General features: G+C 52.3%; 2 protein-coding genes across 8 annotated transcripts in view; one reads left to right on the plus strand and one right to left on the minus strand.

Annotated features, from left to right (window-relative positions):
* The window catches only part of Ccm2 (cerebral cavernous malformation 2), a 49875-nt gene extending 32219 nt beyond the window's left edge, over window positions 1-17656 (plus strand). For 3 of the 4 annotated variants that reach the window (NM_146014.3, NM_001190343.1, XM_006514622.2), the window contains 8 exons: window positions 5415-5498; window positions 5929-6112; window positions 10327-10463; window positions 11648-11783; window positions 13962-14019; window positions 14497-14635; window positions 15043-15181; window positions 16976-17656. In NM_146014.3, coding sequence (NP_666126.1) covers window positions 5415-5498; window positions 5929-6112; window positions 10327-10463; window positions 11648-11783; window positions 13962-14019; window positions 14497-14635; window positions 15043-15181; window positions 16976-17256 — 1158 coding nt within the window. In that variant the 3' untranslated portion in view covers window positions 17257-17656. The remainder of the gene's footprint in view (window positions 1-5414; window positions 5499-5928; window positions 6113-10326; window positions 10464-11647; window positions 11784-13961; window positions 14020-14496; window positions 14636-15042; window positions 15182-16975) is intronic. The other variant, NM_001190344.1, reaches the window with a different exon arrangement.
* Window positions 17657-18708: 1052 nt separating this feature from the next.
* On the minus strand, window positions 18709-26954 carry Nacad (NAC alpha domain containing). 4 transcript variants are annotated; one of them, XR_003949359.1, is made up of 9 exons: window positions 26373-26944; window positions 20801-23813; window positions 20271-20705; window positions 19931-20130; window positions 19776-19847; window positions 19395-19541; window positions 19164-19307; window positions 18900-19022; window positions 18709-18804 (listed from the first exon to the last, which is right to left on the minus strand). XR_003949359.1 is itself a non-coding variant. In NM_001081652.1 (8 exons), the coding sequence occupies exons 1-8, from the start codon at window positions 26641-26643 to the stop codon at window positions 18790-18792; spliced, it is 4515 nt and encodes a 1504-aa protein (NP_001075121.1). In that variant the 5' UTR covers window positions 26644-26949; the 3' UTR covers window positions 18718-18789. The 4 variants fall into 4 exon arrangements, 1 of the variants encoding a protein (NP_001075121.1); XR_380961.2 differs by having other exon boundaries at window positions 19975-20130; window positions 20271-23813; window positions 26373-26954; NM_001081652.1 differs by having other exon boundaries at window positions 18718-18804; window positions 20271-23813; window positions 26373-26949.
* Between the last annotated feature and the right edge of the window lie 712 nt (window positions 26955-27666).

A 27666-nucleotide genomic window follows, 5' to 3' on the forward strand; every position in this document is an offset into this window, starting at 1 on the left:
GGAACTTACAGAGATCTGCCTTCTTCTGCTTCCCAAGTTCTGAGATTAAAGACATGTGCCACCATGCCTGGTAGATAGGTATTATTACTATAACTGATTTTGTGTGTGCTCATGTATGTGTCCATGTGAATGTGGGTGCATGTGTGTGGAAGTCAGATGGCAATCTCAGATCTTGGTCGTAGCCTTTAGTCCTAAGTCAGGGTCTCTTTTGTTTTGCTGTGTACCCCAGACTCTGAGTTCTGGAAATTCATCTTTCTCACCTCCCATCTTGCTGTCGAAGCCCTTGAAGTTATTATGCCCAAGTTGATGTAGCTTCTAGAGATTTTAACTCAGGGTCTCACATTTCCATGAAAAATGTTTTTGCCTACTGAACCATCTTTCCAGCCTCTTAGACTAAACTGGCCTTGAACTCCTGACCCTGCTTTTATATCCCGAGTGCTTTAATTACTGGAATGCTCCTCCGAGCCCTGCTTGAAACACCCTCCACCCTCATTCCTTTCTTAGATATTCAGTAGAATTCACTATTGAGCTGTCTGGATCTGGGATTATGTTTAGAAAGGCTTTTAGTTTCTGAGTCTATTTCTTTTTCTTTTCTTTTTTTAAAAATATTTATTTAAGCCGGACGTGGTGGCGCACGCCTTTAATCCCAGCACTAGGGAAGCAGAGGCAGGTGGATCTCTGAGTTTGAGGCCAGCCTGGTCTACAAAGTGAGTTCCAGGACAGCCAGGGCTACACAGAGAAACCCTGTCTTGAAAAAAACCAAAAAAAAAAAAAAAAAAAAAATTTATTTTATATACATGAGTAACACTGTTGCTGTCCTCAGACTGAAGAGGGCATCAGATCCCATTACAGATGGTTGTGAGCCACCATGTGGTTGCTGGGAATTGAACTCAGGACCTCTGGTAGAGCAGTCAGTGCTCTTATCCGCTGAGCCATCTCTCCAGCCTGAGTCTATTTCTTTAGTAGACTATTGGGCCATTCAGATTGTGTGTTTCTCCTGTGAGTTCTTCCTTCTTTGGTCCATTGTGTCCACAAGCAGACATTGTATGGTGACCTCTTGCAAAGGTAAGGTGTGTTTATGGCCCAGAACATGTAGGCCACTGTAAATGGGTGCACTGAAGACTGTCTGCTTGCTGTTGCTGGATGGTGCTGATGGGAGCTGGCACACAGCCAGTTGAGTGGCCGTGCTGCCGCTTCTGTCCTGATTGGCTGGGGGCTGGGGGGGGGGGCAGTGGTCAGGACATGAGTGTGTGTACATGTGGAGAGGCCAGAGGTCAGCAGCAGATGACTCCCTCTGTTGCTGTCCATGTTAATTTTTGAGGCAGTGTCCCTTGCTGAACCTGTAGCTTGCTGATTTGGCTAGACTGGCTGGCAAGCCTTGGGCATCCTCCTGTCTCCACCTCCCCAGTGGGATTACTGGAGTGTTCTCCCTCCTGTGAGTGCTGGGTCCTCAAGCTTGCGCAGTAAGCGCTTTGTTTACTACAGAGCTCCTCCAGCTGGCCTCTGAGCTTTTGTTTAGTAGACACAGCACATTGTGGATGACTGTGTTCTTATTGAAGAATTGACTCCTGGCTGGCATGAGAGCACACACCTTCAATCTCAGAAGTCAGAGGTGGGCATATTTCTGTGAGTTCAGAGCTACATAGTGAGACCCTGTTTATAAAATGAAACAATGAAAAGAAGAGACTTCTTCATCAGCCTGTCTGCCTCTTTTATCTCTAATTTCCCCCCTGTGGTGCTGAGATTGAGCCCATGGCTTCATGAACACCAAACAAGTGCTCTACTATTAAACCCTCTCGTCCCTCTACTTTTTCTTTCTCTTTTTTGGGGGGAGTGGGGGTAGGGTCTCCCCATATGTAGTCATGACTGTCCAATGTTGGGATCAAAAGTGCATGCGCACAGCCTGACTCCCTCCACTTCTTAGTAAAGTCTTATATTTTTAAAAAAAGATTTATTACTATATCTAAGTATACTGTAGCTGTCTTCAGACACACCAGAAGAGGGCATCAGATCTTATTATGGATGGTGGGCCACCGTGTGGTTGCTGGGATTTGAACTCAGGACCTTCAGAACAGCAGTCAGTGCTCTTAATTGCTGAGCCATCTCTCCAGCCCCTAAAGTCTTATTTTATCTTTGTTGTTTAAACTACATTGGTTTTCTTTCACTGAACATTATTTCAAGAGAACTTTTTCTGTTTTCTCTTAGTCTGTATGCATCTTCATAAGCAAAATGGTTTTCTTTAGAGAGCATAGCTAGATCTTGCTTTATTTTAAAATCCAATCTAGGCTGGGTAGTTCTTGCCTCAGTAGTGGGGAAACAGAGACAGGAGAAACTGTGTTGGAGGACAGCCTGTTCCAGGATAGCCAGGGTAACATAGAGAGACCCTGTCTCAAAGCCATCAACAGTAACAATGTAAAATAAGTAACATCCAGTCGACAGTATTTGCCCTTTTTTCCTTGTGTGTGGCGTGTATAATATGCCTATAGTTTCACAGAGACCAGGAAAAGAGCATCAGGTATCCTGCTTTGACACTTTCTACTATATTCCCTTGAGACAGGGTTTCTTACTGAACTAGGCTGGCAGCCAGCAAGTCTGGTGATCCTCCTGTCTCAACCACCCACAGCACTAGGGTTACAGGCACCCATGGGACCATGCCCAGCTGTTTATATTGCCTCTGGGGATTTGAACCAAGGCCCTTGTGTTTGCACAGCAAGTGTTTTTGCTGCTAACCTATCTCCCCCTCCTTGTGAGTATGTGTGCCTTTTACTAGGATTGAAACTAGGGCCTCACGTGCTATATTCCCAGTATCCAATCTCCCTATGAATTATGTAGACCACTCATGTTACAGTTAATAGTGGTGGAGCTAGGTTAACACTTAGTACATGGTGGAGCTAGGCTAACACTTAGTACATGGTGGAGCTAGGTTAACACTTAGTACATGGTGGAGCTAGGCTAACACTTAGTACATTTAGCCTTTTTCCTTCCCTTGGTTTGTGTTTCCTTTTTTCTCCTTCACTTTCTGCTTTCTCTGGTTTTATTTGAGCATTTTGTACAGTCATGTTTTTCTTTTCTCTGACCATATCATACACATGCATACATTCGTGTAAGTTTAATTCAAATTATACTAATTTAGTTTAATGCCTTGGGATTTGCAGAAAGCATTTACAACTAACCTTGTTCCACTTTCAGACAGAATAGTCCTGTTTCATACGTAGCTATGGCTGTTTTACTACTGAAGACACCTTGAGTAACCCTTACCAGGAAAACACCAAAAGAGGTTCAGATATTGACGTTTTTCTGGCATTGGAATGTTTGTATGTTTTATGTGGAGCATCCTTGGAGATCTGAAACCCTCCACAGTTTGGGACTTCTGAGCCTTGTCTTAGTTCAGGCTTTATTGTTGTAAAGAGACACCATGACCACGGCAACTCTTTTTTTTTGGGGGGGGGGGGGGGTTTGAGACAGGGTTTCTCTGTGTAGCCCTGGCTGTCTGGTTGTCCTGGAACTTACTCTGTAGACCAGGCTGGCCTTGAACTCAGAAATTCGCCTGTCTCTGCCTCCCAAGTGCTGGGATTAAAGGCCTGCGCCACCACTGCCTGGCTGCTGTTTTTATTTTCAATCAGCTGCTTTTAGAGCAATTAAAATAAGAAAATAAAAGATTTGATTTTACCTTTATTTACATATTATTTCTTCATGTAGATCACAGATTGATCAAGTTATTTCCTATATTTATTTATTTTTATTTTGTGTATATATGAGTGCCTGTATATATATGTGTGTGTGCACCACATGTGTGTCTGGTGCCTGGAGAAGCCAGAAGGTAGCATCGGATTCCCTTGAAATGGAGTTACAGATGGTAGGGAGCTGCCATGTGGATGCTGGGAGTTTAAGACCAGCCTGGATTGTATAGTGAGTTCCAGGCCAGCCAGAACATATCAAGATATTGTCAAGAAAAAATAGAAGGGGAAGGAGAGACCTTTAGTAGTTGCTGCTTTTCCAGATGATCTGGGTACGATTGCCAGCACCCACGTGGTAGCTCACAACCATCTATAACTTTAGTCTCAGAAAAGTCAATGCCCTTTTATGGTCCCTGACTGAGGGTTTTACAGACACCATGACCATGGCAAGTCTTATAAGGGACAACATTTGATTGGGGCTGGCTTACAGTTTCAGATGTTCAGTTATTACCATCAAGGTGGGAGCATGGCAGCATCCAGGCAGATACGATGCAGGAGGAGCTGAGAGTTCTACATCATCTGAAGGCTGGTAGCAGAATACTGGCTTCCAGGCAGCTAGGATGAGGGTCTTAAAACTCACATCCACAGTGACACACCTACTCTAACAGGACCACACCTTCTAATAGTGCCACTTCCTGGGCTGAGCATAGACAAACCATAACAATCTGTAAGTGCAGCTGGAGGGAGAGGGGGACCTGTCTACAGCGTCTGCAGCTCAGCGGGTAGGAGCAGTGGCTCCTCTCTTAGACAGTCCTAGCTTTACCCTCACCATCCATATGGCGCCTCACATCTAGTGTGTAATTCTAGTTCTGGGGGTCCCCTGCCTCTAAGGGCCCCAGGCACAAGTGGTGCCCAGACACGCGTGCAAGCAAAACATCCACACACATAAAAATTAAAAAGATAAAAAAAGGGCCTGCTTCTGCTATTGTGTCATTAATTCATTTCTAAGGGCAGAGCCTTTGTGGCCTAATCCCCCAGCCCACCGTTCAGCACTTGTACTTAAGGGTTAAGTGTCAAACACGGATTTGGGGGTGCATTCAGGCCATGGCACTTTGCTTTTCCACTTGTGTACATTTGTTGACTGAACAACAAAAATTTTTTTAAAAAATTTTTAGTGGGGCTATACACAGCGCCCCAACAGGAAACATCTGCCATCTCGGCCCCTATTCTACCAAAACTAGTCTTGAGATATCATTGAAAGATTCTCGATGCCAGTTGTGAACACAGAGCAGTAGGAAATGTGGGAAGATTATCACAGCTGCTGAGACTTCAGTAAGCGCGCAGGGCTCGGGGCTGGAGAGATGGCTCAGTGCTTAAGAGTAGTGGTCCTCTTCCAGAGGTCCCTGGCAAACATGCAAGTTAAAATGCATGCCGTGCGCGCGAGGCGCACACACACACACACACACACAGAGCACATGATAGGTTAGTAGGTGGGTTGGTAGGTAGGTAAATAGACAGTTAATCAATGAATCAATCTGGCTACAGAGTGAGTTCCAAGACAGTCAGAGCTACAGAGGGAAACCCCATCTTGAAATTAAAAAAATAAAAACAACAACAACAAAAACCGGGGCTGTGCTGACAGTGCAGAAGACGGTGGTCCTGATGGCTGGGGGCACTCTGCAGCGACAGTAGTCCTGGCTGTTCTCACAGTAGTACTCTTTCCTCCCTCTCTTGCAGTATTTAGGTCAGTTAACATCCATTCCCGGCTACCTGAACCCTTCCAGTAGGACGGAAATCCTGCATTTCATAGACAAGGCAAAGGTAAAAGCCTGTCCCATCCCCCGCTCCCCCAATATGCTTTTCTACTTAGCCTGCATCAGCCCCTGGTCCCCTCACCTGTGACCTCAGCCTGAGAGGGACGGCTCAGCTCTGTCACTTTGTGGGTGTTCTTGGCTATACAAAGTCTTCAGACAAAGATGGTTTCTTAGTTGGGACCTTTAATCTCTAGACTTGGTTTTGGGCTCCTCCCCAAACTCAGTTTTAAGATATTCTAAATTTCCAGATACTGATCAAAAAAAGGTAGTTCCAGAAGAATCCCTCACATGATTCAAACATGTTGACATTCTCGGGGCGAGTGCTACTTTTTTCGCCTCTCCTTGGCTTTTAACCGAGGACTGTAGCCAGCACAGTGCTCCCAGAGGAGAGCTGGACACAGTGGTCCAGCGTTTCTGATGCTTGTGATTCTTTGCAGCGGTCCCACCAGCTTCCTGGGCACCTGACTCAGGAGCACGATGCTGTGCTCAGTCTGTCTGCCTACAATGTCAAGTTGGCCTGGAGGGACGGGGAGGACATTATCCTCAGGGTGCCCATCCATGATATCGCTGCTGTCTCCTATGTCCGAGATGATGCTGCACACCTGGTGGTCCTGAAGACAGGTATGGATTGGCTGGCTGGTCTGGAGGTCCACGTCCAAAGGAGAATCCCTGGTTTCCTGCCATTGTGATGGTTTCTGCAGCTCCAGGCTACGCACTGCCACCTGCTACGGCTATAAATTAGATTTCCTGCCATGAGCTCTGTCCCAGGGTCCCTGTCACACTCAGGGCCTTTGGAGACTTGAGGAATACAGTATTCAGGGTCAGTGTTTAAATAAGGTTTTTCTTGGGCCAGGTGTGCTCAGAGGCAGGTGGATCTCTGTGAGTTTGAGGCCTGGTCTCTAAAGTGAGTTCCAGGACAGCCAGAGCTACATAGTGAGACCCTGTCTCAAAAACCACCTTCCTCCTGGTGACTTCTCAGTCCCTGCTCCCCATAATTGATGTTGCCTCCACTGCTTAGATATAGGTGATCCCCAGAAAGAAGGGTGGTGACCGAAAGCTGTAACAGGGACTTCCTCTGAGCCCAACCAACATTTGTTTTGTTGTTTTGTTGTTGTTTTGTTTGTTTGTTTTTAATGAGACAGGGTCTCTACATAGCCCTGGCTGTCTTAGAACTCGCAGAGGTCTCCCTGCCTCTGCCTCCTGGATACTAGCGTTAAGGTTGCCCAGCCACATCTAGTCTCCAGTCTACATTTGAGCCCCAGTGTTCCCAAAGCTGGGACAGCAAAGCCAGTTCCCCCGGCCCCGTGCTGCCTCCTTGTTCAGACAGCAGGGTGCTCCTTCCACTTGCTGTGCTCCTCCCCCGGGTGCTCCTCCCCCAGTGCTCACAGGGCCCGCCTTCCTTCATGTTAGTGTCCACCCTAACATCTACGGCAATGAGAAATGAGGGGAGAACCTGCCCTACCTGTGTCAGCACAGGCACACTGGCCTAGGCTTGCTGGGTCACTCCGAGTGAGGATGATCCCAAAGCCAGCTCCAGAGGGCTGGTGACAAGGCACAAGGGTCAGATGGTCTAGGCTTTTTCACGGTATGGGAAGAGTGTCTTATGATGCTAGTTCAAGTGCTATGGTCAGCTCCAGGCAGCTGGGGTTGTGAAGTGATTTTAGCTGCTCTGCCTTGTCTATGTAGAATGGCTCATTCCCTGCCCAGCATACTTACATACCATATTTTCTCTTATACAACTCACACGTCCCATATCACACATACTATATACACACAGTTGCATATATCACACTCCCATAGACTGGAACACACTTGCCTGCCCAGCCCAGTCACATCTACACACATATGTAGATGCATGTGGTAGATACTTGCCCTCACACAGAAGATAGTTTGATTACCAAGTTCATCTGAACAAGCTCCTCTTGAATTATTTAACTTACAAAGGCTTATTTTTAGTTAAGATCTCACTCTAATCTTATCTGACCTGGAATTCACTCTGAGGTCCAGGGTAGCCTTGAACTTACAACAGTTCTGCCTCAGCTTTCTGAGTAATGGAATTACACAAGTGAGCTTTTTAAAAGTGGAAAAGGCTTGTTTGGCTCTTGGCTAATGAGGTTCCAGACCAAGAGACCGTTGCTTCTAGGCTCGGTGCAGGTAGGAATTGTATGGCAGAGCATAGCTGCTTGCTTCACAGCCAGAAAGCCCAAAAATAGGAACAGGGTTGGGCCCCATGGTTTCTTTTGATAGCATGCCCCTGTGACCAAAGCACTTCCTAATTTTTTTCTCACTTCCTGGTAGCACCACCTGGAGGCCAAGTCTTTGTCACTTACTTAGCATCCAAGTCAGAGTGTTTTGTTTTTTTTCTCAGGGTTGAGTGAGTCTGTCTGTTTGATGCTAGGCATTGAATTAGGTTAAGCAGTACGAAATTGTCACTATTTTAATCTGTAAAAATGTCAGTTTAACATGACTCAAACTAGTACAAAGTATCTGACATGAACTACCTCAGTTAGCAACTATAATATACCTAAGAGGCGTCCATGAGTCTCCGCTCACAAGTGGGTGAAGGTAGGTGGTCTTGAACTGGTTCCTTCCTGCTTCAGACCCCTGTCCAGCATCACCAAGGTGAGCCTCTGGCTCTTGACTCTCAGAGAAGAGAGGGAGGAGCCTGGCTCCTGATCAGGTTCCTGTGGGTATTTTAAGCTGATATGGAGAAGCGTTCCCTATAGTTCTCATGCTGCAGGGATGTTTCTCTGCTTGAATCAGTACAATAAATTGTTAAGGAAGAGAAAATAGAAATTTCCCTCCATATAAGGAACATTCCAAAACCATGAGACACAGTGCAGAGAGTCTGCTCCTCTCAGCAGCAGAGAATGCATCTCTGTCCCAGGGCGGCCTCGCTGTGGCAGGAGTGTGTGTGTATCCACCCTGATCCGGGCTTCTGGGCACAAGGGCTGGTTTGGGTTTTGGCTTGTAGTTTCCTCACCCAGAGCCAGGCAGATGCATTGGTAACGCTCGCTGGGCACCTCCTTGCATGAGGCAGGCACCTGTGTATCTCTTCTGTCCAGAGGGTTCTAGTGTTTGAGGCAGTCAAGTGTGGACAGCTCAGGTCCATTCACCTGGAGAGAGGCTGAAGCAGGGAACCTGCTTATCTGCCAGAGATGGAGGAGAGGCAGGTGGCAGGCAGGTCTGAGCCTGTGTGGCTGTCTCGGCCTGCTGCCCAGAGGGTAGAAGTGACATCCTCTCACAGATGGTACCTGGCTGGTACCCACACTTCACAGCTGCCCACTGAGGGCCAAGAAGCTAATTTAAAATGTTAACAAAAATAAAAACAAGTGAAATGACTTATAATAATACATTCATAGTCTCTCTCTGTATGTGGGGGTGGGGGGTATACATATACCAGCTGAACTACATCCCTAGCCTTCTATTTTTTGTTTGTTTGTTTGTTTTGTTTGTTTTGGTTTTTGTTTTTCGAGACAGGGTTTCTCTGGCTGTCCTGGAATTCACTTTGTAGACCAGGCTGGCCTCGAACTCAGAAATCCACCTGCCTCTGCCTCCCAAGTGCTGGGATTAAAGGTGTGTACCACCACTGCCCATTTTGGCTTTTTTTTTTTTTTTTTTTTTTTTTTTTTGAGATAGTGTTTGCTGAAGGCTGGTCTTAAGCTCACTGGCAGGCCCAGGCAGGCCTTGAACTCACTCTGACTCTTCTGCTTCTGGCATTGCAGGCATGCTCCGCCATGCTGGCTTTAACAGTGTCTCTGCTTTGCCTCCTGTGTCTAATAGTTGCTATGAGAGCACGTGACTGCTATGAAGCTGACTGAGCTCGTTGTTGGCTGGAAAGCAGTGAAGCACGGGTGTGATTTGCCTGTGCTACATGGTGCTTACACTCAGAAGCTCTGCGGTCAGTGGCTGTCGTCAGGACACGGCTGTCCCAGGATCTCACTAGTAGCTCACAGCCATAGTCTGTACTCCCACCTCCATCTGGCCTAAGCCTGTCTCTGCTTGTGTTCCCAGGGCTGTGGCTAAAGCCTTATGTTTCTCCAGTTTTGCCTTCTGCACACTCCTGAGGAGGGTGACAACAGGGCCACCTCTAAGCTTAGCATATAGTCCCAGCACCCTTCCCAAGCTGGTTTCAGAGTGCCGCTCCCTGGACAACTCCTTGCGTTTCCAGTGTATACGTTTTTGTGTACAATGTGAGGATGTGGCCTTGGGCCTTGTCCTTATCTACAGCTAGGCCAGTCACAGGCTTTCAGGTCCCTCACTTTAGTTTATTCTTCTGCAGGAAGAGAATGCCTTAGGCCCCAACTCCCTTGAGGCGTGGACCCCTGCTGGAATTATTTGTAGTCTGTTAACTTGAGTAGTGTACGCTCCTGCCTTAGCTCTAAGCAGTTGAAGGCCAGCTGGCATGGTTTGGCACAGTGGGATATGAAGATGGGTGCTTAGGTGCCCTGTACCTCTCACAAGCTAGTTTTGTTTGGAAGGTCTAGGGGTTGGATTTTATTTATAGATTTTTTTTTTTTTTGCTTTTCAAATTTTTTTTATAGATTTATTTTTATTTTATACACACGCACGCACACACACCATGCTGTGCTGGCGTGAACACCTGTGCCGTGGTGTGCATGTAGAGGTCAGAGGACAGCTGGGTGGAGCTGCTTCTCATCTTCCACCATTATTGGGTTCCTGGGGATGGCGCTCAGGTTGTCGGCCTTGCATGGCGAGTGCTTTTGCACTGAGACATCTCACAGGCCCTGGGGAGTGAATGTTCTTGCTGGTACCTCAGCTGCCCTCGTGCCTGCCCTCCATGCACTGCACTAACTGATGTGTTTACTTCTCAGCCCAGGACCCAGGCATCTCTCCCAGCCAGAGTCTGTGTGCAGAAAGTTCTAGAGGCCTCAGCGCAGGTTCCTTGTCAGAAAGTGCAGTGGGGCCAGTAGAGGCATGTTGCCTGGTCATCATGGCCACAGAGAGCAAGGTGAGACCTCCCTGTTGTGTACCAGAGCTGTCCAAGCCTTGCCCGAGACCCAGCACATCCTGGTCCTACCTGTGATTAGAGGCTGCCTTGCCTCTAGCCCAGCCCTACCCAAGATCCGACGCCAGCCTTAGAATCCTGGCTCTAGCCAGCCCTTCCTTCTGCTCTGTCTAGCACTACTTCACACATTGTCCCTTCCCAGAGTTTCTCCCTGACCAAGCCCTGTCCATGACCTAATAAATGTCCCTACCTATAACCACAGCTGCCCACACTCCCAGGTTCCAGAGGGTACCTCCCATACCCAGTTCATCTACCTCACTCCCCTCTGCCAGCCTTGCCCATAGGCTCTCTTGGCCAGTCCTCAAGCACCATCCCCAAGATGGTCAGTAGAGCGTTTGCTTACCAGTCTCCTCTTTGGAATGCCTCTCCCCACTCTCACACTGACTGATAGTGATGGCTACAGGCATGGCGACCTGTATACCACGCCCTCCTGGTACTTCAAACAAAGATAGCGTTTCCTCAGCACATGGCAGTCACAGCGGCACAAAGATGAGCCGTGGAGCCTCAGGACTCACTTGACATCTTCCATGCAGTTTTTGCCTCTTGCTTTCATTGACTAATGGTGACTTCCCACCTAAATGTCCTCTGGCTCACCTCACTTAGCCTACGTGCTAGTGATGCTCTCAATCAAATACTTTGTTGTGGGCAGCTACCGAAGCACTGCAGAGTCTGAGCAATGTCCCCAGATACTGTTCTACGGTTCTGGACAAAATTAACCCTCTAAAGAAGCCCTGTTTTAAACAGCACACTGTTACAGAAGGACGCTACTTCTTTTGGAAATGTCTAAGGTTGGAAGTGAGACCAGGATGTCTTCTCTCTCTTACTTGGGCTTAGATGGGAATTTTGAACATTGATGACCAGTTACCGGAAGAGGAGGCAAAGCTGATGCCAACACCCGTGGCCTTCAGATGCCTGTAAGGGCCACACTGGGCCATAGTCTCTTCTCAGGCCTGTTTCTGTTTTGTGATACCCTGGGCTGTGACAGGCACTGGGCCCTTTGGTTCTGGTCTGCTCCCCATTTATATTGTTGGTGCCTCTGAGACATTATGGGTACCCTAGAGACTGTGGGAAAGTGCTGTCTGCAGCGTTAGCCACTGAGGACGGTTGCTGTTATTCACTCACTCTAGGTCGCCGCTGAAGAGTTGTGCTCCCTGCTCAGCCAGGTCTTCCAGATTGTTTACACGGAGTCCACCATCGACTTTCTGGACCGAGCAATATTTGATGGGGCTTCCACACCTACCCACCACCTGTCGCTGCACAGTGGTATGTTGAATGGAAGGGGCCGGCTAGGGGTCATGAGCAGTTCATCTGGAAGCATAGGTTCCCAGACAGGGATGCTGGGGAACTGGGTAGGTGGGGCCCGTTTTGGGGGCCTTTTGGTATGCCCGAGCAGCTCTCAGCGTGTGGCCCCTTGCAAGAGCACAGCGAGATGCTTGAAGTTGTTCTGGCTTTGTGAAAGGCCGAGACCAGGAAACTGGAGAGTGGCAGGGCCGTACCTCTGCACCACGATAAAGGCTAGTGGAAGTGCTGTGCAGACCTCCTGCTAGTCTGTAGATACTTCCTGTCTGGGTGTGGTGACATATCTGTTATCCTAGAACCCAGGAGATAGAGGCAGGAGGATTGCTACAAGTTTGAGACCAGCCTGGGCTACGTAGGCAGACCCTGTTTTACAGTAGCACACTTCTTACCTGAGTTACATTTCTCACTGCGGTACCTAATACCTAACAAGGTGCAGTGTGAGGGAGGGATGGTTATGGCCTCCCCTCATGATGAGGAAGCCACAGCTGGAGGGGGAGGCATGGTGGCAGGTGTCAGAAGGCTCTGTAGCATTTGTGGTTGGGAAACCAGGAGGGAGAGGAGCAAGTGGGGCTAGGTTGCAACACATCAAAGCTAGTGACCCCTTTCTTCAGCAAAACTCCATAGATTTCTCATACAGTGCCACCAGTTGGAGATTAAACGTTCAAACCCATGAGTGTTGAAACAACCTGTGGGAAACAGTTGACATTCAAACCAGTTGCTGGAGGCCCATCCCAGCATGCAAATGGCAGTCAAGTGATGCAAAATGAATTCATTCTAACTTCAGAAGTCCCTGTGGCCCTTGACAGTCCCAGTACTGTTCAAAAGTCCAGTCTCTCCCCAGAACACATGACAGACCTTTACCAAAGCCAGGTTACATACTTTGAATCCACTTCTAGGACACAGTGGCACAGGGTGAACATTTTCCCTCCAAAAGGAAGGATGGGGCAGAGCAGGGAAAGATCAAAGATCTGTAAGACCAAAACCAAGTGGGAAGCAACAGTATCTGGGCACATGGTGGGATAGCCCCAGCTCCAAGGGTCTCTGGCTTTTTTTGTCTGCAGCTCACAGCCTCTTTCCTGGGATGGCTACGATCAACAATCTAGCTTTCTTTCACAGACATGCCTTAGTTTCTGGCCTCTGCAACATCCTGAGGTCTGTGCTGCAACGTAGGCTTTACCTTCACAGCCCCAAACCGTGGTGTCTCATCCCTGGGCTTCCTTGTAGGGTTCTGATCCTGCTAAATGTTGCTTGGCTTTAGCAGCTTTCTGGAACCATGGTATAAGTTACCACGGCCCCTCAGTCTTGCATTTTTCATGCCTCTATCACCAATACCATGTGGACAGTACTGTCAAGTTGTACCCCAGCTCTTGGACCTCATGGACCACCATGGCAGCAGCATACACTTTGTTGGGTAATTGTTTTCAAGGAACACAAAGTCTCTTCAGCTTTATTTGAGGTCTTCCTGTCCTCCTGGGTAGAGTGGTGAGCAGTACCCTCACTGAAGCCTAATGCTGTTCCACCTTGAAATTTCCTGTTACATAAATACATTAGTTCAGGACATGAGCAGAGTGCTACCAGCTCCTATACCAGGGTGTAACCTGAATGGCCTTTAACCTAGTTCCCAATAGAGCCTATTCCATACCTGAAACATATGAGCAGTTTTCACCATGTCCATTTCTGTCACCATTCTGGTTTTCCAAACTGCTACCAGAGTGTCCCATTAAGCCCTAAGTTCTAGGCTCTTCCACATTCTTCCTACCGGCCAGTTTCCAAGGCCTATGAACCACACACTCAGGTTTGTTTCTGCAAAGGCCCTATCCTGATACTATAATCTGTTAGTGTTCTTTAGGGAACAAACCCACAGAATGAATATATACTACAAGGGGGTTCATTGGATTGGCCCACACAACACAGGCTGGGTAGTCCAGCAGTCCGTCTGCACAATGAAAGGCTGAATTCCGCACCTGCTCAGCCTGTGGCGCTGGGTGAGGCTGTCATGTGAGGGAGAGCTCAACATGGCTTCCTGTGTGTCAGTGGGAGGCGAGGCCATTGGGAAAGGCAGAGATATACGTGTGGTGAAGATTAAGGAAGCCTCTAGGGCAGCAGTTCTCACCCTCTGTGTCCTCTACGTCTTTTGCACAGATGACTCTTCCACGAAAGTGGACATGAAGGACAGTTACGATGCTGACGCCAGCACCTTGTGAGTACACGCACTAAGTGCGTCATCAAATGCTGGGTCTTCCGTGTCTGCTCTCTAGCTTGGCCCTGCAAGTCCTCTTAGCTACAGAGTCTGCCTCTAGGCCCTGTCAGTCCTTTCTCATCCCTACCTTCCACAGAAGTAACCTTGGAAAAGGCACAAAATGGTGATGCCGGGCAGCCTTCTAAAGCCTGTTAGCCCAGCCAGAGCATTCGCGCAGCCTTCCTGACCCTCTACTGCTGTCTGTCAGCTCTGGCTCGGCCTTCTGCCCTAGCTCTCCCTCCCTTTGCCCATTTGAGAGTCACTCAGGTTGGCTGGCTCCTGAGATCTCCTTTATCTCCATGTGTGGCTTATGCACAAGCAGTCCTCCTTAGTCGGTGTTCGTGCTTGTATTTGTGAGCAGGCCTGTCGGCCCCAGCCCACAGCAGCCACAGGAGGTTGGGTTGTGAGGCCACCCACATTGAACCTTGTGCTTTGCAGCTGCTTCCCGGACTCTGGGGATGTGGGAGGCCTGCCGCCCTTACCCTTCTGCATGCAGACATCACCCCATAGCAAGACTGTCAGTGAGAGCGAGCTGAGCACCAGCGCCACGGAACTGCTGCAGGACTACATGCTCACGGTAGGCAGTGGCCTCCTCACTCGCCTGGCTTTACTATTGGGTCTGGGGGGGCGGGGGAGGTCTGGGGGCCTGAGTTGGTGCTAGGCTGTTTGGTCTGGACCATGCTGGTACTGATTCGAAACAGCAGCTCTGCTGGTGCCTGGGCCTGATGCCTCTGTTTGAAGTCAGCCTTCTGGTTCTGTGTACCCCCAGGTCACCCTGTGTACCCTTGCTGTTCCACGCAGAGCTAGCTTCATTCTCTTTAGCCCTACTGAGGAACCTTTTGTTTCAAGACAGCAGATCTGTGTTTGCCCTGGTTCCTTGTGTAGCTCCTCTGTTGGCCCTGATGACAGACACATGGTGGCATTCTACCTCTACAGCAAGGCCACACTAAGCCCTCCTTACTCTGCACTTCTGTTCCCTCACAGTTACGTACGAAGCTGTCATCACAGGAGATCCAGCAGTTCGCAGCTCTGCTACATGAGTACCGCAATGGGGCCTCTATCCATGAGTTTTGCATCAGCCTGCGGCAGCTCTATGGGGACAGCCGCAAGTTCCTGCTACTTGGTGAGTGGGGCACGGAGGGCCGCTGGTCCCCTCTGGGAATGTGCAGAGTCCAGAAGGGAGGAGCTCCATCCCATGGGTCTCATCATAGCTTGGCTGAGGCTGCAGGACTGGCATAGGTACTTGGAAGGGCCCTTCTCCTTCTACTCAGAGCCTGAGCCTTGAGCTGAGCTGGTTGGGCTCTGCCAGGAAGTGAGAGAAGGCCCTGAGACTGAGTCTAAACAAAACCATCAGATCTCAACTGTGCTGCTGGCAAGAGTCCAGGCTCTTTAAGGGGGTACCTTTGTCAGTGGGTTTTGGGGAACAGGTAGAAATTTGTTGAGTGGAGAAGCAAAGACACCAACTAGACAGAAGGCGCCTCTCTTGTACATCTTTGTGCAAGACTCACAAAGTGCCTGGCACATCCTTCAGAGCCACTGCCAGTCTCGGTGTAAGGCTGCCACAACAGCCTCGGTGGAAGGAACAGTGCTGCCACATCAGCCTCCCCTCTGTGTCGTCCCCTGCTTCCAGCAGTCAGAACAGTGAATGGCTCAGCTCACAGAAAGCTCTGAGGGTCTTCCTGTGCTCTAGTAAACCAGGGAGGCCAGCTGGTCTTATGTTGTATAGGCCCGGTGAGCATCAGCATCAGCATCTACCTGGGGCTGTCTGTGGTGAGGAAGGACTAGAGACTAGACGTAGTCTGAGCACCTCACTCCCTGCAGGATCAGGTACCCAGCAAGGCTCACATTCCAGGTCCCTGGCATCTAGCCCAGAATGAACATTCAGAAGCCTGAAGCCAGCTTCTTCCCATTTTGTTCTCGGCTGCTACCTCTATGTCCGAAATGGCAACAGAGCCAGGCACGACAGGACCCAGATGTAATCTGAGCACTTAGGAGACGTGAGGCAGGAGGATAGCAAGTTCAAGATTAGCTTTGAGCTATATAGTAAGAATCTCAGAAAAAGTAGGTTGGAAGAAAGTTGAGCTGTGGATACCTGCTGCTTAGAGTCCTGTGTCTGGCACTGTTTCTAGGCCTCTCTACCACCTCCTGGCCCCCACCTAAGCAGGCTTTTGTAGGAATACAGAGTCTCATGCAGGTCAGGCTGGCCTCAAACTCTCTGTGTAGGGGAGGGTGACCTTGAGCGCCTTAGCTTCTGTTTCCTGCGTTCTGAAATTAGTAGTGAACATGATATGTCAGGGTTCTCTTAAAGGCTCCACCTCAGGAGAATGCGGTCTGTAAACTCATCTGATGTGTTCATGAAACCCTTATCCTGGCTGGGTGGGGGCCCAGCCTGCCTGCCCACATCAAGGTTTGGGATTCTGAGATAATGGTCTTCCTGAGTAGGACTGGTTTCGGCATGAGTCCTGGCTCTGAAGACAGACCTCATTGCCAATAGCTTTGTGGCTTTTGCATTCTGTCCTGTTAGATAGGGGCTTCGAGGGTCTGATGGCTGATGCCATGCCTCAAAGCTAGAGGGTGAGATTGATAGAAGGCAAGCTATTCATAGCTGGGGCCCTTGTCAGTCAGGTTTAATTAAACCTGGCTCCAGGGCACAGCTTGTGTGGTGTGGGGGTCCTGAGCCCCCTCTGGGGTTGGGGTCCTGAGCCCCCTCTGAGGTGTCACTCTGGGGTTGGGGTCCTGAGCCCCCTCTGAGGTGTCACTCTGAGGTGGGGGTCCTGAGCCCCTCTGAGGTGTCACTCTGGGGTGGGGGTTCTGAGCCCCTCTGAGATGTCACTTTGGGGTTGGGGTCCTGAGCCCCTCTGGGGTGTCACTCTGAGGAGTCACTCTGAGGTATCACTCTCGGGTTGTGTGTTGCCAGGTCTCAGACCCTTCATACCTGAGAAGGACAGTCAGCACTTTGAAAACTTCCTGGAGACCATTGGCGTGAAAGACGGCCGTGGCATCATCACTGACAGCTTTGGTAGGCATCGTCGTGCCCTGAGTACCACCTCCACATCCACCATCAATGGGAACAGGACCACAGGCAGCCCTGATGACCGCTCTGCGCCCTCAGAGGGGGATGAGTGGGACCGCATGATTTCAGACATCAGTAGTGATATTGAAGCGCTAGGCTGCAGCATGGACCAGGACTCAGCGTGAAGGAGCGGGACAGCACACACTTGTCTCACACAGCCATCCCAGGCCTTCCTGGGAGGAGTGCCCAGACCTGAGTGCCAGCCTTTCCCAGCTTGGAGCTAGGGAGGGGCTGAAGAGAAAGGTAGCTCTGGTGGCCAGGTCCTCTACTGTGAAGGAGTGGAGAGCTGCCACAGGACATGTGCCCCACAGGGCAGAAACCTCTGTGCCTATTCCTCAGGGGCTCAGCAATGCCTGTAGCATATCCCCACTCGGGGAGGGCCAGGGGCAGCTGGCAGGGGAGCCAGTCCTGCCGGCCTGGCCCTGGACAGCTGATATTTGCACATGACTTTCCTCTTCTACTTCTCAGAGACCTTAAAAACAAGTTTACTGCAATGTGAATAATTTAATCTCCAGTTGTCAAGCATTTTTTTTCCTATTCTAATTGGTTGAAAGCCATGTTGTCACAAGTGGGGAGGGGTCTATTCTGGCCCCTGTCTACTGGATCATGACTGCCCATAGCATCCTGGGCTGGGGTAGAAGAGATGACTGGTACTTCTGTTTTGGCTCTGTGGACAAGGGACAGGAGCAGGCATGTTGGTATCTCGTACACGCCAGGGCTGCCTTGATCTATGCATTCTGTGTATAGATTATTCCAAGGACAGTCCCATGCTCTGTCCCTGTCCCTAAGCCTCCTTGATGGTCAGAAGTGCACTGTATAAGGAAGAGGGCAGCCTACGAGCTGAGAGTCGGGGCTGCTGGAAGGCTGATGTGGGTCCTGTGGCCCTCACTCTGTCCCCTGCCAGTCAGCTCCTCACTTCCTGTCAACTTCATTCTGGCCTCTACCCTCTAGTCCCTGTGAAGCCCCCTAGCTACCAGGAGAGGAGGGACGTGACCTGGGGTCAGTGACCTGCCCTAGAAAGCTAGGCCGAGGAGACTGGTCACGTGCCTCTGTTGCCCATACTTGGGGAGGAAGCTCTGTGTACTAGACAGAAGGCCTGGGATGGTTGTGGCAGAGCCCTTGGGGCTCTTTGAACACCTCAGTTGTATCCAGCACAAGCCACAGTGTCCCTGGGATCTCATGAATGCTTTCCTCAGCAGTATTGTGGCTTCAGGACAGTATTTGACAGAATTCTCCTGTCACCTGTCCTGGGTCTAGACATGGGAGCCTAGGCCAAGGCAAGGCAGTCAAGACACTGTTGGCTGCTCTCTCGATTTACATGCAGCTAATTCTCTCCTTGAAGTGGAGACCCCACCAGGACACCAGCGGGGTACATGTGGAAGTAAAGGACCAGGGCAGCCGGGACAGGGGTTACATGGGCACGCTGCCAAAGAGAGGTGAAGGGACTCCGGGGGATGACAGGGCCACAGGGTGAGGATGAGGAGACACCAAGGGACACTAGAGGGCAGTGACCAGACATCAAAGGCCCTGATGAGACACCTAGGGGTGATGAGATGATACCACAGAACTGAGGGGACTCCAGAGGGTGATCATGTGACACGGCTTTATTGAGCTGCAGAGCTGAGGAGAGGCAGGACGCCCCTGCTTCCAGTCAGCAGCTACATTGTCAGTTCCTGCAGAAGAAGCAAGCGTCATGTTAGCAGAGGGTCTTTTGCGAAGGACCTCCCTAGAGACATCTGGGCTGAAAAAGGAGTCAATATGTGCTCACCATGATAGCATTGACAATATCACTGTGGTTGTCCTTCAGGGCCCGCACAGCCTTTGCCCGGGTCACATTGGCCTGGGCCATCACCAGTTCAATGTCACGAGGTTCTAGTCCAGCCTCCTCTACCTAGTGGAAGGGAATAAGGAGGTGGCTTAAGCTGCCTGAGACCCCTTGAAGCAGGGTGCTGCCCAGGCAGGGTAAAATCCTACCCTAACCTTCACCTCGCCCCCGGCACCCGTCCAAGTGTCTGGAGCCTCGAGGTCTCACCTCCTCATCTTCCTCCTCTTGCTCCTCACACTCTGGCCTCACACGGGGCCCAGGTGACAGCTCAGGGACCAGGGCTGAGGGCTCTGAGGGCACCTTGAACTTCTCTGCTGCAGCTTTGTGTACTTGCTGGGACAGGTCCTCGATCTGCAGTACAGACAGCTGTGTGAGGAGAGCTCACTGACCCCGGGGGCCCTTCCCCCAAACCACATCGCGCTCACAGCCACGACAGACCTTGGCCTCGCCAAAGACCACGTAGGTGTCTGAGGCGGGGCTCTTGAAGACATCCGGCTTGGCAATGACAAACAAGATATTCTTGGACTTCTGGATGGTGATCCTGGTGACTCCTTGAATCTGACGCAAGCCTAGTTTTGACATTGCCTGAGGCAGAGAGCAGGAGACTCAGGCCCTTTCTGGGGACCGGAAGGCTGCCCTTCCCCTCTATAAGGGCCTCCTCAGGACATTCCAGGGTTTAGGGGAGGGAGGGGTTACTAGATTGCTACCCTCTGCAGGGATAGGTATTTCACTGGCTACCGGGTTTGAGGGGCATTAGTGAGGGTGCCTCCCTTTATATATGTCCTCTCCCAGAGTCCTCTCGGGGGGCTCTCAGCTGACCTTTCGAGCCTTCTTCTCACTGCGGCTTTGCTTGGCTTTGGCAATGGTCTCCTCGTTGCTGCCTGCCGGGCCCTATAGGAAGGCGGAGGCTAAGCATCTGTAGGAGCTGGGCCGATGCTCACCCAGAGAGACCCACCCCGTTCTGGGGCCAGCACCTGTGCCGGGCACTGCGATTTCTGAGGTGAGAGATCCTGCTCACCCAGCTCACTGGACGACTCCCCGTGGCTCTCCGAACGCTGGCCGGAGCCTGGGGTCCTCTGCGCGTCTGGGGGAGGGGCGAGGTACTCATCCAGCTCACTGGACGACTCCCCGTGGCTCTCCCAACGCTGGCCGGAGCCTGGGGCCCTCTGCGCGTCTGGGGGAGGGGCGAGGTATGAGGGCCTCTTACTATGCAGAGGGTCCACCAGTCCCATCCTCTAGTGTCCCCCTGGGAAGAGTCCAGCTGGCCCAAGCACTGACACACACACACACCCCTCCCCCCACCCATCCCCTTACCTTCCTCCAGGCTGTCCTCATCCTTTTGTTCAAGAGCTGGGAACTCTCGAGGCCCTGATGGGTTCTGGGTCCCAGAGGGAGGAGGCACTTGGCAGGGGCTTGAGATGATGCAAGCCAGGTCTTTGGTATCTGTGGGGGCCACCTTGGGGTTGAGGGTGGAGTGAGGTGAGAGGCTGACACGCTGCCGGGCTCCCGGAGGCTTTGTGGATCCTGAGGTGGTGATGGCGGCAGCTCCCTGGGCTCCTGCCCGAGGCATCGGGCCACGCGAGGCTGGGGGCTTCTCTTCTTCCTCAGAGGCTTTCTGGGGAGGGGGGCACAGGCAGGGGTCTGGAGGCCCCGGGGATGATTGGGATGCCCTGTCGAGGGTACTGGGAGCAGGGTCAGGGTCCAGAAACCTATTCTGAGATGTGGTGAGCAGGTCACCAGCAGAGTTGTCTGGGGAAAGATTAAGGATACCAGGGGTCACCTTGGGCTGTTCAGCACTGCCCAGGCCCAGCATAGGCTCCAGATGCTGGAAGGGTGGTGCACACCTGCTAGTCTCTTCAGCGTAGACCCTGCTCAGTGTGCATGTGGCTCTCGCTGGGGACCCTGGGCAGGAACCTAGCCTGGCTTGTACAGATACAGCCACAGGCAGCCTGGGGCCTGAGGTGTCCTCGTTGCTTCTCAGCTGTGGCTGGCTGACCTCAGAGCGAGCAGCAGAATGTGCCCTGCAAGTCTCCACGGCACCTTGGGATGTTGCTGACTTGGGCCCATTTCCCTGCCCTGGTGATTTGGTGCCTCTACCACGCTTGTTCTTGGACCTCAAGGCCTCTCTTTGAGGTGAGTGGGTCTTGACCCCATCATGGGCTTCAAGACATGCTCCTTGCTTGGGTGCAGACATGTTCGCAGCTACTTTCTCCCCCATGCACGATGTGGGCTCAGAGGTCTTTGTGCTCAAAGTGGAATCTGACTCTTCTGGAGCCCCAAAGCTGTCACTCTTGTAACCTGGCTCTGAGCCATTCTGTTGGGCCTGGTTTGAAGCTGGGGGTGCTGAGTGTGGAGGAGGCTCTGCATCCCCCTCCTTAGGCACTGGCCTTGGTCCTGAGGCCACACCCAATTCCTGATGGGCCTCAGAGACAGAAGGCTTGGTCCCTGGGGTGTGGCCTGCTTCTCTCTGCAGGGCCTGAGAGGTGTCTGGAGCTATCAGCTCTGGGTCCGAGGTGGAATCTGTACCTCGAAGGGGTGGAGGTGCCATCACAGGGGTGTCCTGGGTTGCTGTGGCAATCCCTTCATCCTGCTGGGACTCCGGTGTGCCTACAACCACAGATTCTAGGTCTGAGGTTGACTCTAAGCCTTGCAGCAATGAAGGTGATGCTACTGGGGCAACCTGGGGTATGGTGACGCCCTCCTCAGCCTGCTGTGGTCCCAGTGTGGCAGCAACCTCGCGTTCTTGGTCCGAAGTGGGATGTGAGCTTTGTAGGGTTAGAGATGATGCTGTAGGAGACTCCTGGGGTACTGTGACAATCCCTTCATCCTGCTGGGACCTCGAGGTGACCACAACTTCAGGTTCTGGCTCTGAGGTGGGATCTGGGCCTTGCAGTGCTGGGGATGCGGCCACAGGGGAATCCTGGAGTCCTGGGGTACCTTCCTTAGCCCGCTGGAACTCATATGTAGCCACGGCCATAGCCTCTGGACCTGAGCTTGGATCTACACTTTGTGGGGATGGAGGTAATACCACGGGGACATCAGGGAGTACTGTGACACACCCTTCATTCTGCTGGGGCTCTAGTGCGACTACCGCCACAGACTCTGGGCCTGAGGTGGGAACTGTACTTTGCAAGAGTGGGGGCAATGTCATAAGGGGGTCCTGCGGTATTGTGACACCTCCCTCAGCCTTCCAGGGCCCCTCTAAAGCCACAGCCACATACTCCAGTGTCGAGGGAAGGCCCTGGCCTTCTTCCTTCTTCTCAGGAAGGACTGGACACAAGCTGGGGCTTGCTCCTTCCTGCAGATCTGGAATTGCCTCTGCAGTGAGGGGCTTACAGCCTAAGGTGGTGCTTATCCCCTCCTGGCAGGGCTCAGGAAGAGCCTTGGATACTTGTTCTACAACCAGGTCAACTTTGTTCCCCACCCAAGGGGTCACTGTGGGAGTTTCCTCCACCTGGGGGCCTGGAGCTGCTTGCTGATCAGGAGGTGTCCTCATAGCTTCAGACTCTAGGCCTAGAGTTAGGATCTCTTCTGCTATTTCTGCAACTGATTCCTGGCTATTGGTAAGACAGATCTCTTGCTCTGATGTCTGAGGTGTGGACTCTATCCCTGGGAATGTAGCCCTACTTCTGTAGGCCTGCTCTGTATTCTGAGCACTGGGCTGGGCATGGGGCTCCCCACTGTACAGCCTGTCATCATCTGCCCCAGCATAGGAAGCCGAGTCTGAGTCAGAGGAGGCTGCGGAGGTGTCATCCCGGAAGGCGAAGGCCTCATCCATGCCCTCGATGATGGACAGGTCGGACAGCGACTGCAGGAAGGAGGCAGACGTGCTGTCATCCTCCCCCTCCCCAGCCAGGTCTCCATCTGGGGTTGCAGCAGCAGGAGCAGCAGCAGCAGCAGTAGCAGCTACATCCTCTTCGTCTTCCTCCTCCTCTTGGGGCAATGGTGTCACCTCCACAGCCTCCACCTGGAAGATGAGGCTACCCCGGAAGGGTAGTAGGGCGGCAGGGATCATCGGGTCGTTGGCCAGGAAGTTTGGGTCAAAGAAATGGCCCTCTTGGCTCCAGGAAGAGCTGCTGTCTGCTGAGAGGCTAGACTCAGAGGATGGGGGCTCTGGAGGTGCTGCGGGGTGTGGCTCTAGGTCATCTGCCACTGACCCTGATGGGGAAAGGCCCCAGTCGGAGGGAAAGTCCAGCCCTTCAGCTGGGTCCAGCAGGCTGAGGGAACAGGAAGGGGATGAAGCCCAGCTGTCCCCGTCTGCTGTAATGTAGGAGCCGGAGGGTGAGGCTGGCGTGGAGTCCAATAACTCATCCAGCAGCTCGGCCTCCAGATCCCAGGCATCCCTGTGGGGCCCATGGTCAGGAAGCAGGGCATGGGTGCTCTTGGTGGGAGTAGAGGGGGGTGTGAAGTAAGACTCGAGGTCAGGGGGAGGGGAAGGCACAGGAGGATCGCCCTGAGAACACAGCTCTGGAGGTGGGTGCAGGGCAGGGTGCCCACCCTCCCGGTCCCTGAGCACTGGCCAGGCTGCCCTAGGTGAAGCGATGACCTGGCATGTCTCCTCACCCATCACGATGCGGGGCTCCAGGGTGGTGGGGAGAGGGCCTTCGGCAGGCACAGGCCGGAGAGGCAGGCCCTCGGGGAGGACCACTAGGCTTGGGCTGCCCTCTGCCGGGTCCACCCAGGCTGAGGCAGCTCCACTGGGCCCTGCATCCCAGCTGGCCCCCTCAGGCTGGGGCCGGGCACCTGGCTTGCTGGACAGGAACGTGAGGGCCAGAGGACTAGGCCCCGGGGTCAGGCCATGGGGCTCCAGTTGGTCCCCTTTCAGGATGGTTGCAATAGCTGCATCACATGAGTGATCTGTGGAGATAGAAAAGGACATGAGATGCCCTCTGGACACATCTCAGGGCCAGGCCAGGTGAAGAGCTGAGCACGGGATGAGCGGGTTTCCATGGATACAATTCCAGAGGAGGGCTGGTCAGGGAAGTTAGTGGAGAAGACAATGGCTGGTAAGCAAAGTGTATTTGAGGAAGACTTTCCAGGTGTTCAGCAGATTCGGCAGCTGCTGACAGAGGCTTTATAAGAAGGGTAGCTGTGGGGGGTGCTGTTGTGTAGTAGAAACCAAGATGTTTTGGAGGGCGCACTTCAGCAAACACACAACTAGCAATTGTCTCTGTTCAGAACTCAGCTTGCCGGTTCAGCTAGGTTCAGCTGGGCTTATCTGGAACAGAGGGCCACGAGAACCCGCTGGGCAGTGCCAGCTCTTTCCTATGACAAGGGCAGGGGTCCTGCACACTACAGCTCTGGGACAGTCCAAGTCTGCTGTAAGCAGGAGCTTCTTAGCCTATCTCTCTCCTACCCTTGCTGTCTATACTCAAGACCAACCTCGGGTTCCTCAGAGCTCAGCGCAGCCCTGCACAGAGCTGAGAATGGAGACAGACAGGTACCACGGTCTGTCAAAAGGGCCATGGTGGGAAATGATGGCCACGGGAACGGGACAGCTGAGGGAAGGCTGGCTATGTCCTCTCCATGGAGACAGCCGCTCAGAGTAACAGATCCTCCAGCACGCTGGGAACTCCTGGTCTGCCCTGGGGTCCTTCTCTAGGTCTTAGGCACCATCTGGGTCAGGTACAGGTGCTCACAAAAGCTCATGGGCTGACATGCCTTCTGCCGACATGCTGCACCGGACACACATGCTCAGGCCGTGGAGCACTATGGGTCAGAAAGTACTTAGGGACTTAGGAAGGTAGCAAAGAAACCTCTCCAGATAGCAGCATCCCATGCCCCTCCTATCCTCCTGGCTAATGCTGTCTTGCCTCATGGCGAGCTGCATGTCCCTACTCAGGTCACTTTGCACATTCATTTGAGTCTCGTGGCTTTTAGCTCAACTGTGTTAAGTGTTTCTCTGAGTGCTCCTTTTAAAAGACTCTGTAACAGCCCCTCCCTCACCTGGACCAAGGCCAAAAACACATCTCTCTGAAGTATCCACTTAAAGCCTTCCTAGTGTCTGTCCCCAGAGCTCAGTTCACGTCCTGCGTAAGAGGGGGAGGAGCAGTGCCTAGGGGCCTGCGGCTCCAGCAGGCACACAGCCAACACTGCCGGCTTTACCATGCTCACTGGTGACAGGGCAACATCGCCTGTACCGTGGCGGCTTTGTCTTTCTCAGCTACTGAGCAATTCTCAGCTGGGATGAGAGGGAAGCTGGAGGGGAGACAGCCACCTCCTTGATATCTGATCTCAGGAATGTCTGAGCGCTGGGTTCTTTGACATCAGCTGGACTCACTGACCAGAAGCTGGGCTATTAGAGCAATCAGGTCCTGACAGAAAGGGAGAGGGGTTCTTTCAGGTTCTTTGAGGGAGATGGTACCGACGTGGGTGTGGCTAGTAGCCATCACTGGGCGTTCCCAAGTTAGGCTCTTGCCTTCTCCACTTCCTAGTGTGGCCCCAGGGCAGTAGGGCAGAATTGGGCCAAGGTTAAAATGGAAGGGAAATAAAAAGCCAAGGTGTGTGTATGTTTGTGTGTGTGTGTGTATGTGTCATTCAAGGTCACCAAGCAAACTAGCTTATGACTGGGCCTGGGGAGTCCCAGCCTGGATTGCCTGTCCCCCAGCAAGAGTAAGATGGGAACTGTTAGCTCCCACCCAGGACCCTGGCACAGCACTGGCACCATCCCCATTCTTGCCCATCCTGTCCCTAGATAACTTCTTGCACCCAGCAAGGTGCCCTTGGCTTTGCCCAAGTTACACACAGCCCATCTCCAGCAGGAACCATTTAAACTTAAGAGTATCCTCCAGCCTGCAAGTGGACTGACCTCTACCAACATTTAATGCCCCCTCTTATCCAAGGTCTGCATAGGAAGACCACTGCTGGCCAGGAGAGCTGCTGTTCAGAGCCCCACCTCTCAGACGTGGTTCTGCCGGTGTCCTCTGGCTAGCCTCCCAGGTTCCATCGGCCCTACAACTCCCTTATAAGTCTAGCCGCTTGCTGCCCTAGGCACCCAACGTACCTCTAAGAACCCTCTGGTGGTCACAGGATGAGCCTGCAAGGACCCTTTGGGCCTCCCTGCTTCCAAACCTGCCACCCCACCGTCGGTCCTGGGGCCCAGCTCTCTGTGGACAATGGAATGCAATGTGGCACAGAGACACAACTAAATGGGACTTGGTCCAAAGACTACGGTCCCCACAGCCCAGAGTGAAAGGCCAAGACGCTGCCCTTCATAGCTACAAGGCTAGGAGGATGCTGTCTGCGGCGCCCAGGCCTTCACGAAATCCTGGGGCTTGGGGGTGGGGGAAAGATGCAGGTGGAGGGAATAACCGGTCTGGAAAGACAGGGGAGGGGACTGTGAGGAGGCAGAGGGATGGAGGAGAGAGAAAGCCAGAAAAGGTATTGAGCCAGAAAGGGGAGCCGGCGCGGTCTCACCTGTGCGGGATCCAGGCCCTCCTGCCTCAGGCAGCGGCAGCTCAGCGCCCGCAGCCTCCCCTGGCATGGCCTGGACGTGTGCCTGCCGATACCCCTGTCTCTCTGTCCCTCTGTCCGTCAATGCGCTCGGAGTAGCCAGCACGGCCACCGCCCCTCTGCTGGGGGGGGGGGGGGCGTAAATGACGTCAGCGCTGCCCCGCCCGCCTATCAAGCCGAGTGAGCGTGCGCCAGCGCGCCGAGCACTGCGGAGCGCCAGAGGGAGGGCGCTCATTCCCTTCGTTCACCCCATCGCCTCTCTCCCACTGCTGAGTCTAAGGCCAGAAGGCTGCGCCCTGCCCCGCCTTTCCCGCAGCATCCAAGGGGGGCCGCTTGGAGGCCAGACTCCTCCCAAGGTGACATCGCCTCTTAACTGGAAAGAGACAAAAGGTGTCTCCAGAACCAGGGGTGCGGGTTAATATGGGGAGATAGCTATATATTCTGCAGAGGGGGCAGGGCCACTTTAATAAGTGATGGCCCAACCTATCGCTCAATGACTGGACAGAGGACACAGGGAGCCCAGTGAAGGAGCCTAAGCTCCTAAGCCCCAAGATGAGCGAAAACAGCAGCTCAGGATTGGCTGGTCCTGGCAGACAGTCTCCATAGCAACTACCTCCTGTCTCTGTGGCAACGGGAGATGGAACTGAGTGCGCCAGAGAGTGGTTCCAGACAATCTCTTGGGCTGAGCTGGATCTTTGACTTCTAGCTTGGCGGTCTGCTTTGTTTCCTTCACCGTTCAGCTCTTTAGGACAGGGAAGAAATGTACCTCACTCACTATTCCCGCCAGCCCTGGGCCACACCCCCAGAGATGATGCTTACTATTTCCCTTCCTGAAATGCACTATGTTTCCATCCTGGCGTTTGCAGTGCCCAGCCCGTCCCCCCTTCCCAGTGCCAGGCACCAGATGAATGAATGACACATTGTCATCTGTGAGCTGAAGTCGGGGAAATTAGTGGCTATTGAGGCAAACAAGGAGGGAGTGTCCAATGTATAGGATCTTCTGAGTCTACAGGAAGTCAGGTGCTGTTCCCTACTTCCCTATACCTGACTTGAGGTGCACACCAAGGTACCCCTGGCACCCTTACCACATCCAAACATAAGACCAGCATCTTCTGCAAAACTGCCCCACCCTCTCTGTTGCTGACAACCCACCCCGTCCTTCTGATATTTGACTTTATAGTCCACGTAAGGACCCCTTACTTCACCTCCAAGGATCTAAGTTGATTCCTCCTGTGAAACCCCTCCTCCTTCTTTGGAG

Source organism: Mus musculus, chromosome 11 (genome assembly GCF_000001635.26).
Source record: "Mus musculus strain C57BL/6J chromosome 11, GRCm38.p6 C57BL/6J".
Classification (NCBI taxonomy): domain Eukaryota; kingdom Metazoa; phylum Chordata; class Mammalia; order Rodentia; family Muridae; genus Mus; species Mus musculus.